General features: G+C 42.7%; 7 protein-coding genes across 7 annotated transcripts; 3 read left to right on the forward strand and 4 right to left on the reverse strand.

Moving 5' to 3' along the window:
• Nucleotides 1-1,485: 1,485 nt before the first annotated feature.
• Nucleotides 1,486-3,294, reverse strand: EAF02_011021 (uncharacterized protein; the record flags this gene model as incomplete). Its single annotated transcript, XM_038907069.1, has 4 exons — nt 1,486-1,555; nt 1,868-2,231; nt 2,347-2,473; nt 2,539-3,294. The coding sequence occupies 4 exons, from the start codon at nt 3,292-3,294 to the stop codon at nt 1,486-1,488; spliced, it is 1,317 nt and encodes a 438-aa protein (XP_038753095.1).
• A 955-nt stretch (nt 3,295-4,249) lies between these two features.
• Nucleotides 4,250-5,749, forward strand: EAF02_011022 (uncharacterized protein; the record flags this gene model as incomplete). The annotated part of the gene is made up of 6 exons (XM_038907070.1): nt 4,250-4,422; nt 4,502-5,130; nt 5,182-5,229; nt 5,281-5,361; nt 5,412-5,546; nt 5,598-5,749. 6 exons carry the CDS (start codon nt 4,250-4,252, stop codon nt 5,747-5,749), a joined length of 1,218 nt encoding a protein of 405 aa, XP_038753096.1.
• A 709-nt stretch (nt 5,750-6,458) lies between these two features.
• Nucleotides 6,459-7,541, reverse strand: EAF02_011023 (uncharacterized protein). Its single transcript, XM_038907071.1, has 4 exons — nt 7,321-7,541; nt 7,102-7,210; nt 6,977-7,030; nt 6,459-6,906 (listed from the first exon to the last, which is right to left on the reverse strand). Exons 1-4 carry the CDS (start codon nt 7,434-7,436, stop codon nt 6,811-6,813), a joined length of 375 nt encoding a protein of 124 aa, XP_038753097.1. The 5' UTR covers nt 7,437-7,541; the 3' UTR covers nt 6,459-6,810.
• Nucleotides 7,542-8,162: 621 nt separating this feature from the next.
• On the forward strand, nt 8,163-10,332 carry EAF02_011024 (uncharacterized protein). Its single transcript, XM_038907072.1, has 2 exons — nt 8,163-9,359; nt 9,417-10,332. The coding sequence occupies exons 1-2, from the start codon at nt 8,897-8,899 to the stop codon at nt 10,166-10,168; spliced, it is 1,215 nt and encodes a 404-aa protein (XP_038753098.1). The 5' UTR covers nt 8,163-8,896; the 3' UTR covers nt 10,169-10,332.
• A 276-nt stretch (nt 10,333-10,608) lies between these two features.
• On the reverse strand, nt 10,609-11,073 carry EAF02_011025 (uncharacterized protein; the record flags this gene model as incomplete). The annotated part of the gene is made up of 2 exons (XM_038907073.1): nt 10,609-10,941; nt 11,041-11,073. 2 exons carry the CDS (start codon nt 11,071-11,073, stop codon nt 10,609-10,611), a joined length of 366 nt encoding a protein of 121 aa, XP_038753099.1.
• A 395-nt stretch (nt 11,074-11,468) lies between these two features.
• Nucleotides 11,469-13,340, forward strand: EAF02_011026 (uncharacterized protein; the record flags this gene model as incomplete). Its single annotated transcript, XM_038907074.1, has 3 exons — nt 11,469-11,791; nt 11,856-12,006; nt 12,063-13,340. 3 exons carry the CDS (start codon nt 11,469-11,471, stop codon nt 13,338-13,340), a joined length of 1,752 nt encoding a protein of 583 aa, XP_038753100.1.
• Nucleotides 13,341-14,672: 1,332 nt separating this feature from the next.
• Nucleotides 14,673-16,445, reverse strand: EAF02_011027 (uncharacterized protein; the record flags this gene model as incomplete). Its single annotated transcript, XM_038907075.1, has 4 exons — nt 14,673-15,503; nt 15,569-15,775; nt 15,845-16,320; nt 16,370-16,445. 4 exons carry the CDS (start codon nt 16,443-16,445, stop codon nt 14,673-14,675), a joined length of 1,590 nt encoding a protein of 529 aa, XP_038753101.1.
• Between the last annotated feature and the right edge of the window lie 24 nt (nt 16,446-16,469).

Here is a 16,469-nt window from a genome sequence, read left to right on the forward strand (position 1 = left end):
TACACAGCTAGGTACAGCGGATATATTCATTTTGTATCATGTGGTTGTGGTTGTGATTGAGCGCATATAGAATATACAGCGGAAATGTTTCTTGCTGGGTGGTTGGATGTGTGGATATGTATATTATTCTATTTTGTTCTTTTCGGTTTATGGATATTATGTGCTGTGCTGGAGCTGGATTCGTTTAATTGGTGGGTGGGTAGGTGGGTAGGTGGGTATGATGTTGGTATTGTGAGGGGATGGAAAGATGAAGATGAAGATGGTGATTATCAAGTTGTTGTAGGGAATCTCTCCCTCTCCCTCTCCCTCTCTCCAGGACAACATTGGGAAGGGTAGGCAGATACACAGACGGATGAATTGAAAGTGAAACGCTAAATGGAAAGAGAAACAAAATTTGTGATTCCATTCACGATGCTCTAGAACACTGCTCGTGGCTCTCGATATCAATTTTGCTGATACTTGCATATCTACACATGTAGAATCAGTACTGCACCTGTCAAGACACATACATAAGCATATTATCATTATCCATCCACGACATCGGATATGCAAGTATGTAGATAACTAGGTATTATGCGTCAAACACCGGGTACAAAAACCGTTTTGTTTCATCTCATCTTGTCGCATCTTGTCTGGTCTGGTCTGGTCTGGTCTGGTTTCGTTTCGTTTCGTTACCTACATTATCTGAATACATTACAACCTCCCCTCTCTTTACAATCAGTTTGAGATATCCAGTATCGTGTCCATTGCGTCAATATTTCGGGGGTTGTGATTTTATTTGTTTATTCGTTAGTCACTATGTATGTAGTTGTGGCCTCGATCCATACTATTATGATTTATTGGAGGGGTGTGTATATGTATTCATATCTGGTGGATCAGAGTGACTGAGTTGGCTGTTTTGGGAATGGTATACTTGTGGAGAGATGAGAGATGAAGGATAGAATGGGGCGAGTGAGGTGTGTGAGGTGTGAAAGAGGATAATGAAGCAACGCACCACAGACTATAGGGGGCACGGGGTGGAAGTGAATTGGGTTTACATATGAGGACTCAAGACTAAGTGGATGTATTTAGATAGGTATGTATACGACAACGCAAATAATAATCAATTGAACAATATAAAATGTGACTTATCAATAGAAAGATTAAGAGTCTGGATCTGTACTATACAATAGCGAGAAAAGCATTTGCCGTTATTTATGATATTGTATATTTCAATCTTATGTATGTGTACCGAGACATTAAAGTATGAATTGCAAGATGACATTATCCCCTTTCGGTGTGCTGTTTTTTGCAATTTGTCCTCACTGCGCATCCTGAGTCCTATTGTCAAATTTCCATAACCGTAAGCTGTATTTCCATGAAAACTCCATTCATTAATCTTCCTATTCATATCAAGGAGGTTTATTATCTCTTCCTCTTTCTCTGGATAGTATCCAGCAGTGTATGCTGCAATGTGCAGTTGTATACATGCACAACCTTCTAAGATCAAGAATATTCTTCAAGGGTAGTGATATCGGTATCTTCTACTCGCCACATGTACCACATGAAGATAGTCCTAATATTGTTGTTAGCTTTTGTAATAAGGCTCAATCGACAATTGTGGGAGTCTATGAAGGCAAGATACGGAGCGCAGATGGAACTCTTGTGCGTAAATTCTGTGAGCTAACAATATACCGAGGGCAAGGAGAAGGTCTAGAACTGAGAGGGGACTTCCATAGAAATATAGCATCTGAATTTTCGGATGAGTGAACTGTCACACATCATCAAGATACAAAAGTGACGTATTCGCATGGCAATTGGATAGAGGTTGGACTCGCTGGAGATCTCACCCAAGAGAACAACAAAAACGAGCCCATAAAAAACCCACCTATATGGACTAAACTTCTCAGCCATTTCTTCCATTTCCTTCTCCGACATATACTTCCATTTTCCACCCCCTTTTGCTCCCTTTCCCGCTTTTTTCAATTTCTCAACATCCCTTCCAACGAGCGCAGCCATTCCTCTTTGAACTCCTAGATCTCCAGTACTGAAAACATCTAGACGTTTGAGAGCAAAACAGGCAAACATTTCAACGCTCCATTTACCGAGACCACGTACTTGGATTAGGGAATCGAAAACTTCTTCGTAGGAGGCAGTGAGAAGGAAGGGGGTAGTTAAGTCGCCATTTGTGAACTTGAGGGCGAGACCGGAGATGTATTCGGCTTTTCGTTGAGAGAGGCCGGCGGTGCGGACTGAATTTGTTAGTGAGAAGGGGAGGTAAAAGAGGGTTAGGAAGGTAAGTTGAATGGATAGGAGTATGAAGATATTGAGGTTGGAGATAATGTATAAGTAAAGGATTGTGCTCACGATTAGCTATGTCAGTAGCTACAATAGCAGAAGGGGTAGGAAATGTATGAGTGGATGGATCTGAATCAGGGGGATTGAAGAGAGCTACAAATTTAGCTTTGATAGATTTGGCTGCTGCACCGGAGACCTAATTCCATGTCAGGACCATACATATACGAAGAAAAAATTGTTTGTTTCTAAGATCTTTCCTACCTGTTGCGATATAATCCCACTGACTAACGCCCTGAACGGTTCAATTTCTTCAGCTAACCCCTCAGCGGAGAACATCTTACATGGGTGTTTCTCAATGATTGGTTTCAACTTGGGCTCAACTTTGATCAAGTGCTCTATAGCTTTGTTCAAAACATCGGAGGTTGATACTTTTACTGAAGGTGGCTTCGACGGAGATACTTCGTCCATAGATTTATTGGCAAGGAGTCGATGAGTTTCAGGTGTTACCAAGGGAGCATTTGTTCCATTAAGAACTGCAAGACGATCAACGGGAATAGAAGGTGGAGGCATACTATCATCAATGTCTTTATAAGGACTAGACATTGACCCGATAGCTGCCGGAGTGGGAGTCACTGGAGGTGGAAGAATTGGAGAGGTCTTCTTTTTCTTTGGGGTTGATATAGGTGCAATTTTGGTGGATAGGGAGTCGGGCGATTCATTCGAAGCAATTTTCCTCTTTTTGGGGTCTGGTTTCATGAGAGGCAGAGAAGGTTCGGATTCTTCTGGAGATATAGCCTCCTTTTTCGGGGGGCTTGATAGTATGGGAGGTAGTGAAGAATCTGGTATCTCTGAAGATACAGCCTTTCTCTTCCTGCTGGCTTTCACCTTAGCTCCTGTTGGGCCATTTCCAACGATAGCCTTGGTAGTTTTCCCCATAGGAGAAGCAGACGTAGTTGCAGATAGTTTCTCGGTGATAATAGAAGCTGCACTTAAACGAGCTGATCGTCTTGTAGACATTTTGTATTGTTTTGGTGATTGCCGAGAAAAGTGTTTAATTGACGAATTGATGAATCTGAATGACAGAACTCTGTGAGTCTGTGTAGCCTAATTACTGAATCGTAAGCAAGATATTTCCACTATCTCAAGGTATTAGTGATTTGATCAATACTTCAGAGTGACAGATACCTGCATGCTCATTCACATATTTGATCTCAAACAAACAGATGATTATCTCGACTTCAGATGATAACTCCAAGTCTACTACGTATAAGCTCAAGTACCATACCTATGTTTCAAATTCATTGGAAAATAGTCAATTCACGTGATGACTCCTTTTTTGGCCAGGTAATCCGATCCAGATAGAGGCGAACTCGCGAGTCCGGACATTGATTGACATACAGGAGGGAAAAATTGGCATGGGCATTGGCAAACGCAACACAAGCAATATACCTTGATAAGAGTACGAATCAGACGGTAGTGTATGTAAAAAAATCATTCCAGCATTAATCGATAGATAGTGGTGTGGGTGGCAGTGAATAACACAACACTTTCAACAGCTCAAACGTATACAAGTGAATATATTGTATGTATATCTCAAGTATAAAAGAAAATACTTAATATATACTTCTTCTCTCCATCTTCCCAACTTCTCCTTCTGTGTGGAGTTCCCCTCAAAATTCAATAAATATTACAAGGTCTAGTTCCTCTCTTTTCATTCGCTTATACACTCTTGGCATAATTTCTAAATTCGTGTAGGAACATCGAGGCCACTCTGAACGGATCTCCCTGCCACTCGCGACCTCCTCAACTTCTTCAGATCTACCAAATCTCCCTGATTTTAGTGTCAAAGAGCTTGCAATTTCACCATCGTTTGCAACACAATTTCGGGGCGCTTTTACTTCTACGTCTGCAGTCTCGAATTGATATAATCTACTTTTGTTACTGGTGGTTTTGAAGCCACAGGGGTTTCGCCATGTTGGGTCCAAAGGGTGGCATGAATTGGAAGGCTACAAAAGCACAATTACCGCCTGCGAGAGCGATATGGGTATTTCTTACAAGGACGCGATTTTTACTATGTGTAGCATTAGCTGGCGTCGTTGTATTATTATGGAGAGGAATTAGTACTTCAGCACAAGAGATGCAAAGGTAAGCAAGCACATCACTTATGGCTTATCAGTGAATACCAGAGAAGACGAACAACGCTGATTTGGTACTGTGTTTAAAGATATTATTGTTGGGGACCTTCGAAACCACCGATGCAGATGACATTGAATGAACAGGCCGACTGGAACGCGCATTTACAAACACCAGTTATCTTTAATCATCATGAGCCAGTTGTTGTCAATTCTACCACGATTAAAAGTGTCGACCTCAACCCTATCCGATCTACTACAAAAGCAATTGCGAACAAGGAACGAATTTTGATCTTGACCCCTCTCCGAGATGCCGCGTCATATTTGCCAAAATACTTTGATTTACTCTCACTCTTGTCATACCCACACGATTTGATTGATCTTGCTTTCTTGGTTGGCGATTCATCTGATGACACTCTTGCTGTCCTTGCTGCAGAACTCGACAGAATTCAGGACGGAAAGGAAACTGAGGCATTCAACAGTGCTTTGATTGTTCAAAAGGACTTTGGTGCGGTTTCGGGCCAGACCGTTGAGGAACGTCATGCATATGCAGCTCAGGCACCCCGAAGAAAGATCATGGCTCGTGCCAGAAACTATCTCTTATCTGCGGCATTGAAACCAGAACATTCATGGGTCTACTGGAGAGATGCAGACATCGTTGATAGTCCTGAGAAGATCATTGAGGATTTCATTGCTCACGATAGAGATATCATTGTTCCAAGTATGAATACTTCTCTTTTGTAGGATTCGTTACATTTACTGACTTTTGCAGATGTCTGGTTCCATCGATACCGTGATGGGGTTGATATTGAGGGTCGATGTAAGTCTAGACCACACTCGGAAGTCTGCGATGGATGCTAATCGTCTCTAGTTGATTACAACTCATGGATCGAGTCGGATAAAGCACTTAAGCTTGCCTCAAAACTTGACAAAGACACAGTTATCGTCGAAGGTATGTATTAATTTCAATTTTTTTTGTGTCACTATATTAACAATACTCAGGTTATAAAGAATTCGATACTGGTCGCACTTACATGGCTTTGATGGGTAATTGGAGAGAAACCAAGGATGAGGAAGTTAAGCTTGATGGTATTGGTGGAGTCAACATTATTGTCAAGGCAGATGTTCACAGATCAGGTAATTGTGCCAGGTAATTTTGAAGAGAGCAAATCATTGACCAATGTATAGGAATTAACTTCCCCGCCTACGCATTCGAAAATCAAGCCGAGACTGAAGGGTTCGCAAAAATGGCCAAGAGAGCAGGGTATGAAGTTATTGGATTGCCCAACTATGTCGTCTGGCACATGGACACGGAGGAGAAGCCCGGTAACAACATTTGAGATGCCACTGTATTAAGAAATTCGTTCGGACACGTCTTGATGCATATACGGTGTGTTTTTTTAGTCAGAAAGAGAAGATTTTGTATGATTGGATTCGGAAAAGGAATCAACATTCAAAAAGGAGGGGAAAAATGATTCCCCCCAACCTCTTTTCGAAGGGGGTTTTTTTAACTTCGAGATTCTTGTACCGAACTTTTTTCATTTTTCATTCTAGGGGGTCCGGGAGTTTGATCATTTTTTTACGAATGAAGATAAGGGCTTGGGCTTGTTAGCAAGCATGGTTGCAAGGACAGCATACCACTGTAATAGAAATGTCCCAATTGCGATTTGTTTATGAATGGTCTTAGTTCTTCTGTGGTGCACTGGATGAAAAATGGAGGATGATGAATAGGAAGGTGGGATTTAACGAGAATGCGAACGAGAGTGCGAATGTGGTTAAGAGGGAGTAGAGGTTGTGAGATTTGTAAATGTTTCTATGTGTATGGATATTGAGGTATCTATGAATAATGGATGGGTGGGTGGATATGGGTGCGAATAGTTAGTTGGGTGATCCTGAGAGGATATCAAAAGGCTTGGGAAAGGAAGGAAAGGAAGGAAAGGAAAGGAGAGGAGAGGAGAGGAGAGTAGAGAGTGGAATAGATAGAATAGCTTACTGGGTAGATACACTGGTTTGCGAATGAGAGGAGGCTTGTGTTATTTGGATGTGCGTTTTCTTCTTGTGATGCTTATTTGTGATACTATTTTGTCTTATTGTATCGCCACGACTGGCTCCAGACCCCAGTTCAGCCAGATATCTATCTAGACAGCGAAGTTGTCAAGTTGCACGATATCTCATCTTCTTTCTTCACACAACCATCATGTAGAGTAGAGTGACTTTTTGTTTTTCGAATTGATGATCATCGTTATAAAGTACAGAGCATCACATCTCATCTCGGTGCTTTTCATTCCCCATCCTCTAAAATTCTCGCCTCATCTCATTCCTTCACTTCACTTGACTTTCCCGCCTTCCCAAATATACATATCCAGCGTCGCCTCATCTGCATCCCCTGCTTTTCTCCTCTCTAGTTCTTCTTGGTAATAGTCAATGATTCCAAATCAGCACGTTCCTTGGCCTCGGCTTGGATCTCGGCAATGATGGGGGAGAGGTATGCGTAATCCTGTGAAATTTATGGGTTAGAACGAGCGTGGAAATATGCTGGAAGGAATGAATGAATAAATGAGACTCACGTCTTCGGGCTTGGTGTGTTGATCCTTGGGCAAAAGTTGATGTTGGACGGAACACTGTAGGATTGTCAGTCGTGCGTCTAATTTTTGTTTACTCAATTGATTCGAGCAAGCAATGGCGTGCGTACCTGAACAGCTCTTCGCAGACGGAAAACACGATCATAAGCTTCCTTTTGCGGTAAACGCTTGAGCGCAAGAAGAACCTCTTCGGATTCCTCGGGGAGTAAGTCATCGGCTCTGTAATTTCGTGACATGTTAGTTTCTCTTCTCTGCTTTACATATCCCAATTCACATGCATTTATGTTCCTGTATTGCATATTTGAGGTGCAATCAAAAATATCGCATACCTTAATCCCAACTGACGGTATCCAGCAGCGTTGGTGTACCATGAGGCCAAAGGCTTCATCATCTTCAAGAGCCCGGGCTTCTTGGAAATCCAGCTTGCTAACGATGGTGCAGACATGATGGGTGGATTTGGAGGGGTGGTATTGGGGAGAGAGGGGAATTCGTCGATTCTGGTGGTGTATATTGAGAGTGAAGTTCAAAAGTTATGAGTGTATTAGGTAAGCGAGTCAGCGTTGTTTGAGGGGTCTGTGATTGGTTGGGAGGAATGAGGGACGGAACGGAATAAAATGGGTGGGGGAAGATATCGGCAGGATTAATGTTCACAATGAGATGAGTTTTGTATGGAGAGAAAGGCGAGTAGAGGTGGAGATGGATGTGGATGTGGGATGAGACGATTTTCTTTGTTTGAGATGAAGGTTTGATTGAGAGGTGTATGTAATGGTTTCTTTCCTCAATTCGGGTTTGAAGATGTGCTGTTTAATAGATCATGTCATGGTATATATGGAGTAGAATGTTCATGATGATCACAATACTGGGAGAACTACTCGTCTAATTGAGGCTTTCCACATTGATTAGCTACTCGAGTAGAATTAGAACGTTGTATCAATGCATCAATCACCACTGGAGCTTATTAGATGATGGTTAACATGATAGTTAATATAAGATGCTAGTAGAGATGCTGCTGTGCCATTGAATACCGCTTAATGGTAGGATAGGATATGAGTAGGTGCAGACAAAACATCTAGATACCAGGTGTAGCGACACCTAGTAAACCAATTATACTCAAGTTCCAACTGTTCATACATAACATACTACTGGTAGGAGGTAGGTATATCATATCATTCCTATCATCCATCCATCCATCGCTCACCACCTACCTAGGCCTTTTAAAATCAAGCTTTCCCTGTCTCGAACCAAACGGGTTGATTTCCCCCACTTTGTTGAATTAGAATTATGATATTCTACTCGTAGTTCTATTTCTTGTGTACCTACTTGCCTACATTTCTCACACAACCTTCTTTCTTCTTTTGATATCTAGAACATCGAAACGACATCCTTATAATCATAAATATCATCAAATCAGATTCAATCACAAGCTCATCCATAAGATTTCATCCTCCGTTTTGAATTGTACCTGCTTCTTACTTTGGCTTGGCGGTTCGACCCTTTTTCTCAAGCGATTGATTGAATAATCTATTTTATAAGCTTTCCGAGAATTTTGAGCCGGTCTTGAAGTCCGGTGTTTCCCTCAACCACAAAATCCTCAACCCACTTTCCTCAAAGAACCCCCAAAAGCCCACCTTTCCAACTTTTCAAGGCTCGCACAATCCACGAAACTTCTACAAACATTCAGGCGATTGTCAATGGCCTGCGATAACCGTTAGCTGTTGTGTCACTGGCGTGCTGCGTGGGATCTTTCCCCGCACACCGGGACACGAGATTGCAAGAAAAGAACGGCGACAACAAGTGAAGGCCTTCCAAACCCATCGGCGGCTTTCGTCTCGGCGAGATTCACTTCTGCCTGCCTCTGGCTGAAGTAGCAGAAGCTATTAGATATTTGCGCCAACAACAATTACAATGTCACATGAACGCAGCACGCCATCATCATCGGGATCCGAGGATTTTGCGTCCTCTCAACCTACCACCCAACAATTCACATCGAGTTTAACGTTTGGAGGAGGAGATTCACCTATCACTAGATTGGAGAGAGTAGCTAGAACAAGGGCGGAATGGGAATTCAATGCATTTGCGGGGGCGGTCGGTGGTTTTACTTCTGGAGTTGTCACTTGTCCACTAGATGTTATTAAGACGAAACTACAAGCACAAGGGGGGTTCAGAGCCGCACAAGGACTAGGGTCACTACCTGCGGGACAAGCGGTATATAATGGTTTACTTGGAACTGGAAGGGTGATATGGCGGGAAGAGGGGCTGAAAGGATTGTATCGAGGCCTTGGTCCAATTATCCTTGGTTATCTACCTACATGGGCAGTTTGGTTTACGGTCTATGGTAGATCAAAACAGTTCTTTGCACCTCACACCGGTATGAATTAAGAGTAAATCTTAAGTATGACGATGGAAGCTAAATAAATCTCTACAGATAATACAGTAGTGGTCAATTTTTGGTCCTCAATAATCGCTGGAGCTTCATCGACAATGGTTACCAATCCTATCTGGGTTATAAAGACACGTCTGATGTCACAAGTTAGCCGCAAGGCAAAGAATAACGGAGCCAGACCACCTTGGCATTATCGGTCAACTTTAGATGCAGCAAAAGTGATGTACAGGACTGAAGGAATCCTATCCTTTTATTCTGGTCTGACTCCTGCACTACTTGGTTTGACACACGTGGCTGTCCAGTTTCCAGCTTATGAATATCTCAAGAAGAAGTTCACAGGCAAGGGGATGGGAGAGTCAGCAGAAGGTGATGAAAGTGCTCATCTATTTGGAGTGTTATCTGCAAGTGTGCTCAGTAAGGTCATAGCAAGCTCTACCACCTATCCTCACGAAGTCATTCGGACAAGACTTCAAACTCAACAGAGATCCATGCCAGCTGCTTCAACAGAATATGGCGCATTTAGGGGAGGTCTAGAAGGACACTCCCATCAACACGGGGCTTCCAACCCCCTTGCTCAAATCAAACAAGCGGTCCCGAAATATAGGGGAATTGTAATGACATTTAAAACGATATTACGCGAAGAAGGATGGAGGGCATTTTATGCAGGTATGGGCACGAATATGATGAGAGCGGTACCTGCGGCCACAACTACCATGCTCACCTATGAGTATGTTATGAAACATTTAAATCATGCCAAGGCAGAAGGATTACGAAAATCGGGAGAAGATTGGTAAATGTTTCACATATTTGACTATCCTTCTCGGCAAGATGTATAAACTTCAAAAAAATATGGCACACACCTCCAAGGTTCGAGGTAATGAAGAAACCAAGAAACATTTTTGCATTTTAAAGCATTTGAAGTTTGCGGACGTTCGGTCATGTACTCAGCCATTAGGTATTGAGTTAGCATGATGCGGCCTTTGTGTTTATGGAAGATATTACAGACGTTCATATCTGAATGATACCTTTTTGTGAACAGGGGAATTGTACTTATAGATGGTATTAGCCATCATGGCAAATGATTGTTTGATGTTCCACCTTGACTTGGATGTGCAGTTTTGTAAAGATCTCCCCAACTCCCACGTGTAACCTAGAAATACAAACTGTTGAAGTAGCTGTGCACTTCAATAAACCCAAACACCGTTCCCATCTCCATTGTTATTTTCATTCAACATTACTCTGCTTTCCCAGCAAAACCACCTTCTCTTCCTTTCGCCGCTCGCTCTCTCAGCTTCCTCTCCACGTCATGCCTCTCGGGCGCATTTCCTTTCCTCCTCAGCTCCTCCAAATTATCTTTTGCCGTTCCCAGTAATTGTTTCACGGTCGTTTGCTCCACAGGCGCATCTAATTGTCCATGACGCCTTAAACTTTCATTGGCCCAATCGATCTGTCCACCGTCTGCTTCGCGATGTTTTTGAGCATTCTGCTTGGCTGCCCGGATGGATGTGCGGGTGTATGTGAATAGGAGTAGTGCCATGGTTGCGGCTGCTAGAGGAGCAGTCAAGGTCTAGAAGGAGGGGTTGTTAGTGGGAGCTGGGAAGGAGCTGGGAGGGATGGAGGGGAATGAATGGGTGGATAAAGGGAATTGGGATAACATGATTGATACCTTGCCATTTAAATTGAATTTGCGAGGAGCCATGGTGAAATGATTCTTGTAAATTGATTAGAAGAATTTGAGTAACTTCACATTTCTCTTCTTGTTTGCTTGTACGATAGTTGTATTAGATATCTAGTCCGTGGATGAACTCAAATAATCGAACGGTTTTTTTGAACATGGGAAAATAAATAGAGGACGTCATGCGATCTTCGGGGTTCGATCGACAGGGATCATTAAATAAGGGACTTTACCACTTTTTTTCCATTCAGATAGATAAGTCCTCAACACTTTTGCATTGAGCACCTATTTATGAATCTTTTGCTTGTAATGGAATTTTATGAATTGATGGATCGTGTTCGATAATTTCTCAAGGAGAGTTTTGTGTGGGTTTCGCATGGGAATTTGTTCTACGTGTACGATACGCAAGGTTGAATGAGATGAAGGGACTTAATTTCGCATCGGCATCGGCGTGGGCGAGGGCGAGACCGTGGACTTGTGGGAGATGTGTACAGAGAGGGACTAGGAAATCTTGGGTGCAGAATGCGACTTATTCGACGGGGAAGAGAGGAGGAAGTGGATATGGATATGGACATGGAAATGGATATCAGCATAATGGAAGGGGAAATAAAGTTATCATGGCTTCTGCCGCGGGGGGCGTAGCGGCAACTGGACTTGCTTTCACGGATGATATAAGGCATGCGTATGAAGCGGTGGAGAGGACAGGGAGAGTGGTCAGTACGCTGTTTGTTTGTATCAATGAGTGAGTGATTTTCTAGCATTGTGTCGGATCGTTTGGGACAAGTGGCTAATTCGAGGTGCGACAGTTATCGAGTTACATTGAACCACAATGAGAAGATTGAAGATCAGGCAGAACAGGATAGAAGATTGAAAGATTGTCACCAGAGATGTGCGGACCGGACATTGAGAGTCTTGGAGAAGAATGGGAGTATATTTATAAAACTCGGGCAACATTTGGTATGGAATTTAGTTACACCTAGATGCATGATGCATCGGCTAATTGGTTTTCGCAGAGTGCTATGAATTATCTTCTACCGTTAGAATGGACGACCACATTTATACCCTTGCAGGATAAATGTCCTGTTTCATCGTTGGAGTCGATAGAGAATATGTTTATGATGGATACCGGCGAACAACTTTCAGATTACTTTTCGGAATTTGCACCTCTACCGATAGGGGCAGCATCTTTAGCTCAGGTACATCTAGCTACTGTCAAGGAAACGGGACAAAAGGTTGCGGTGAAGGTTCAACATCCAAACTTGGCGGAATGGGCGGCTCTTGATCTGGCATTAACTAGCTTCACATTCGCGACGTTGAAGAGATTCTTCCCAGAGTATGATCTAGAATGGTTATCATCGGAAATGGAGATTTCATTGCCAATCGAACTGGACTTTACTGAAGAGGGAAAGAATGCTTTGCGGACAAAAGATTACTTCTCACGGATACCGGAACTACCATTGATTATACCTGATGTTTTATGGGCAAAGAAACGCATATTAGTTATGGAGAATGTTGCAGGACACCGATTGGATGATCTCGAATTTCTTGATTCTAACGGTATCGATCGCGACGAAGTATCCGCTGCCCTCGCTCGTATCTTCAACGAAATGATCTTTGGCAATAATGCTCCTCTACATTGTGACCCTCACGGGGGTAATCTCGCTATTCGCAAAAACGACAATCGCCGTGGCGCCAATTTCGACGTCATTCTTTACGACCATGGTCTGTACCGTGATATACCTCTCGAACTCCGTCGCTCTTATGCAAAACTCTGGTTAGCAGTAATTGACGCTAATGAACCCCGTATGCGCAAATACGCTAAGGAAGTGGCTGGTGTAACCGATGAACAATTCCCCCTATTCGCCTCGGCTATTACAGGTCGCGATTACACCATCCTAACGAAAGATGTCGCGCTCGAGCGATCGGAAGAAGAGAAGAAAAATATTAATGATGCATTGGGTGAAGGAATGCTTCAACAACTTGTACAAATGTTAGGACAGGTTCCGCGAATTATTTTGTTGATATTGAAAACGAATGACTTGACGAGGAGTTTGGATGAGAATTTACATACGCGACAGGGACCTGTGAGAACTTTCTTGATTCTAGCGAGATATTGCACAAGAACGGTGTTTGAGGAGCAGCTGGAACAGATCAAAGCGAGGGGTAGCCTTTTGTGGCCGGCGAATGGATTTAGATTGTTGGTGGCGTGGTTGGGATATGTGAGGGTGGGGTTGAAATTGGAAGCTTTCGAGGTTTGGCTGAGAGTCAAGAGAATCATGGGTACAGCGTGAAGATCGGGCGGGGATTGAGAAATAATGTTCATAAGCAGTGGGGCGGTTATATTGAGCGTATCTTGCGTACATAAAGTAGTTAGCGGAGGGAAAGATGGTTTCTTCCTTCGGATTGTTGTATTGGTTGGGCTCCTTCTTCTTTTTAGCGCGCATGAAAATTCTTATAGATAGATAGATGAATAGATAGATTTGGAAGAGCTGAGAGTAGAAAGATAGATAGGGTGTATGAAATACGATTTCTGTTATGTTATGTTATGTTATGTTATGTTATGTTATGTTATGTTATGTTATGTTATGTTTATTGTAAGTTGTAAGTTGTAAATTGTAAGTGTGAAAGCACGAGGGAGATGAACGCGCGATGAAGAGTTAGGGTTGGTAGTCGAGAGGGGTCTGAAGATTAGTTGGTACTAGGTAGTTGCGATGGGGATGTGTAAGTAAGAGGGGAAATGAACACTAAGTCTCGCGCAGAAAAGATGTTGTAGTACGTACCTAGGTACGCTAGAAAGTTTTGTGGCGGGAGCGAGGGTTAAGGTTCTAATGTATAGTATAGTTTAATGAGAGTTACAGGTGAAGGTGAGAAGATTCTTTGGGCGTGGAGATGGATGTGGGAGGTTTATTGGGAGAAGATTGATGGGGTGGACTGAGATGGATGGGTAGATGGATGGATGGATAGATGGGGTTGGGAAATGAGGTGTAGGAAATTGAAGAGAGGGGGAGAGGTTTTTTCTGGTGGAGTTTGTGTGCTACATTGTGTGTTTGAAGGGTACTCGCTTTTCTTGAGCTTGGTAACTGTAGATAAGAAGCATTTGTTTGTTGACTGGTGTGGAATATTGTGATTATAAGGGTAATGTGAGCTACTGAGGAGATGAATGAGAATGAGAATGAGATGGATATCTGCTTGAGATTCAATACCGTAAGGACATTAATGGTGTATGAACTAAATATCTTGCATGAATAGAACGACCTGTCAGTATTTGGGGTATGGAATAGTGGATAGCTGCGGAAATGTTGGGATCTTTATCGTACGAGTTGTGAGATTGTTTAGATACCTAGGTATGAGAGAATATGCTTAATATCTTGCAAAGAGCAAGGCAGCAAAACCCATTTTAACCTATTGCTTGGTTCATGCTTATACGCATGGTCTTTACAAGTAGAGCAGCAAGCTTAGTCTGTAATGCTACTTAGAGGTAATCTCACAACTAGTGATGAGATTCTCAAATGCGGACGATAGATTGAGTGCTATCTGTAGGTATACATCATTATATCACGTTCATCTGGAGTATCTCCTATATCTCAGCCCAAGCTTAACTTCTCCATCCCAATAGCGCAAAGTCACCAAGTGAACATCTCCTCGACTATCTTATTTTGAGTATTGATTTCTTGTCCTTGTCGAGTGTATACCAAGCGCCCTCCTCTGGAATCTAAATCAAGGATTGGATCAACAGTCAACGGTCTTGCGTGTTCAGAATAAGTGTTCACTTCGCTCAACGTGCTTTCCTCAATTTCCACAATTCTATCCAAAGCATTCGCGACTAGTATGCTGTTCCAAAGTCCCTCCTGACGTTTAAACGAGCGGAGAAGACTAATAACCTGGCGACGAATGATAGGTTCTTTGCAATGGCGAACTAAGTTATAAAGGGGGATAATAACGCCCATGTCTAAATTAAAGGAAATGGTTGATTCTCCACAGCTACTGTCAGATAAGATATAAGAGATGATTTTCTGACCCAGCATTATCATTCTCTGGATTTGAGGCATGAATTCACTCCAGTGTAAGCGATGTGTTGGTGGCAAATATTGGATATAGCATGATATATGATTATCCAATGAGTGAAGTTGTAGTACTGCAACGGCGATGTCTTCTTTGGGGGTGAAAGACGAGCCTCTCGCTTCTATAAATGCTTGGAGCTCATGCGAATATTTCGAATGCAGAGCCTCAAAATTATCAATGATCTGACGAATACGGGTTTCGAAATCGATGGGGAAATTTACAGGTTCAGTTGGAGGTTCGGAAGCACGCGCGACACTGCGTTGGAATAGGTAACAACCGTATTCGAAACAGTTTTTGGCTTCTTCGACATTACGAAAGAATACAGGAACGTTGTCGTTTATTATTCCGGACAGTGGATTTCCATAGAATAAAGGCTCGTAACGTTCGGCCAACTGTAGCAATAATATTAATCAAAGTATAGACAGGGAGATGAGGGGAAGGACAAAAAAAGACGTACAAAACCTTTTATGGTTGTACATTCTCTATCTAATCCGGAATATATCCTAGCTAGAGCCCCTGGAGAAGCATATAAATCGACAGGACTTTTCGAACCGAGTGTTTGATGATAAACCATTCCATTCTGTTGGTCCCATTCGGTTTCACGCAGCAGCTTCGCGCCACTTTTTATATGTGCGCCTGCTGAAGCACGTTGTCCTGCCATACTCTATGAGAATCAGCATGTAAGCAAGCACATGAATGGTAACAACACACTAGTTACAGAAACGAGAAATACCTCAAAGTTAGCGAAAATAATGCAAGCGATAAGACAAACATCGACACCTCGCTTTTCATCCCGAGACAGCGGAGCTAAAAGATCTCTAATCGCAAAATTGTATTGCTCTAAAGCAAAAACCTTATCAATATCAGAAATTTGCGTCTTCTGCTCTGATAATTCATGAATAGCGCCTAGAGCTACAACGGCATGGCGTACAGCCGACTCATGATGCGCGGTTTGAAGCACAAGTCTTTCCCAGAAATCGGAACCGAAAAATCCGGCTAATTGAGAGCAAGTCCTTTGCACAAAGAATGCAAACGATCGCTTTGATTGCGGGGAACTAAGGATATCAAATGAAGAGTTTGCTGTGATGAGACTCATATCACTCGAAGGCGACGTGTCCAAGGTTGGGACATGATAGCCTGGACACACCCGACGAGTTGATGTACATTTAAGACATGCGGGTTTTACCTCGTCACACTTTATTCTTCGTACTATGTGGTTATTTAGTTTTTGTTATCCTTTTAATTTTCTGAAACTTACTTCGGCAAGTCAGGCAACCCGTCTTGGTCTTCGGCCGGTATGCTCGCTGTCTCCTTCCTTTCGCTACCTTGGGCATTGGGGACTAAGCAAAAACTGTCTA

This window comes from Botrytis sinoallii (genome assembly GCF_014898435.1).
Source record: "Botrytis sinoallii strain Bc 23 chromosome Unknown BSIN_029, whole genome shotgun sequence".
NCBI classification, from domain to species: domain Eukaryota; kingdom Fungi; phylum Ascomycota; class Leotiomycetes; order Helotiales; family Sclerotiniaceae; genus Botrytis; species Botrytis sinoallii.

Excerpts from the sequence above, each read along its gene's own strand:
- EAF02_011023 (XM_038907071.1), bottom strand. The coding sequence starts at position 7,436 with ATGTCTGCACCATCGTTAGCAAGCTGGATTTCCAAGAAGCCCGGGCTC. Across the intron at positions 7,031-7,101 it reads GTCTGCGAAGAGCTGTTCAG|TGTTCCGTCCAACATCAACT; the intron begins GTACGCACGCCA and ends ACAATCCTACAG. Across the intron at positions 6,907-6,976 it reads AACACACCAAGCCCGAAGAC|GATTACGCATACCTCTCCCC; the intron begins GTGAGTCTCATT and ends TAAATTTCACAG.
- EAF02_011024 (XM_038907072.1), top strand. The coding sequence starts at position 8,897 with ATGTCACATGAACGCAGCACGCCATCATCATCGGGATCCGAGGATTTT. Across the intron at positions 9,360-9,416 it reads GTTCTTTGCACCTCACACCG|ATAATACAGTAGTGGTCAAT; the intron begins GTATGAATTAAG and ends AAATCTCTACAG.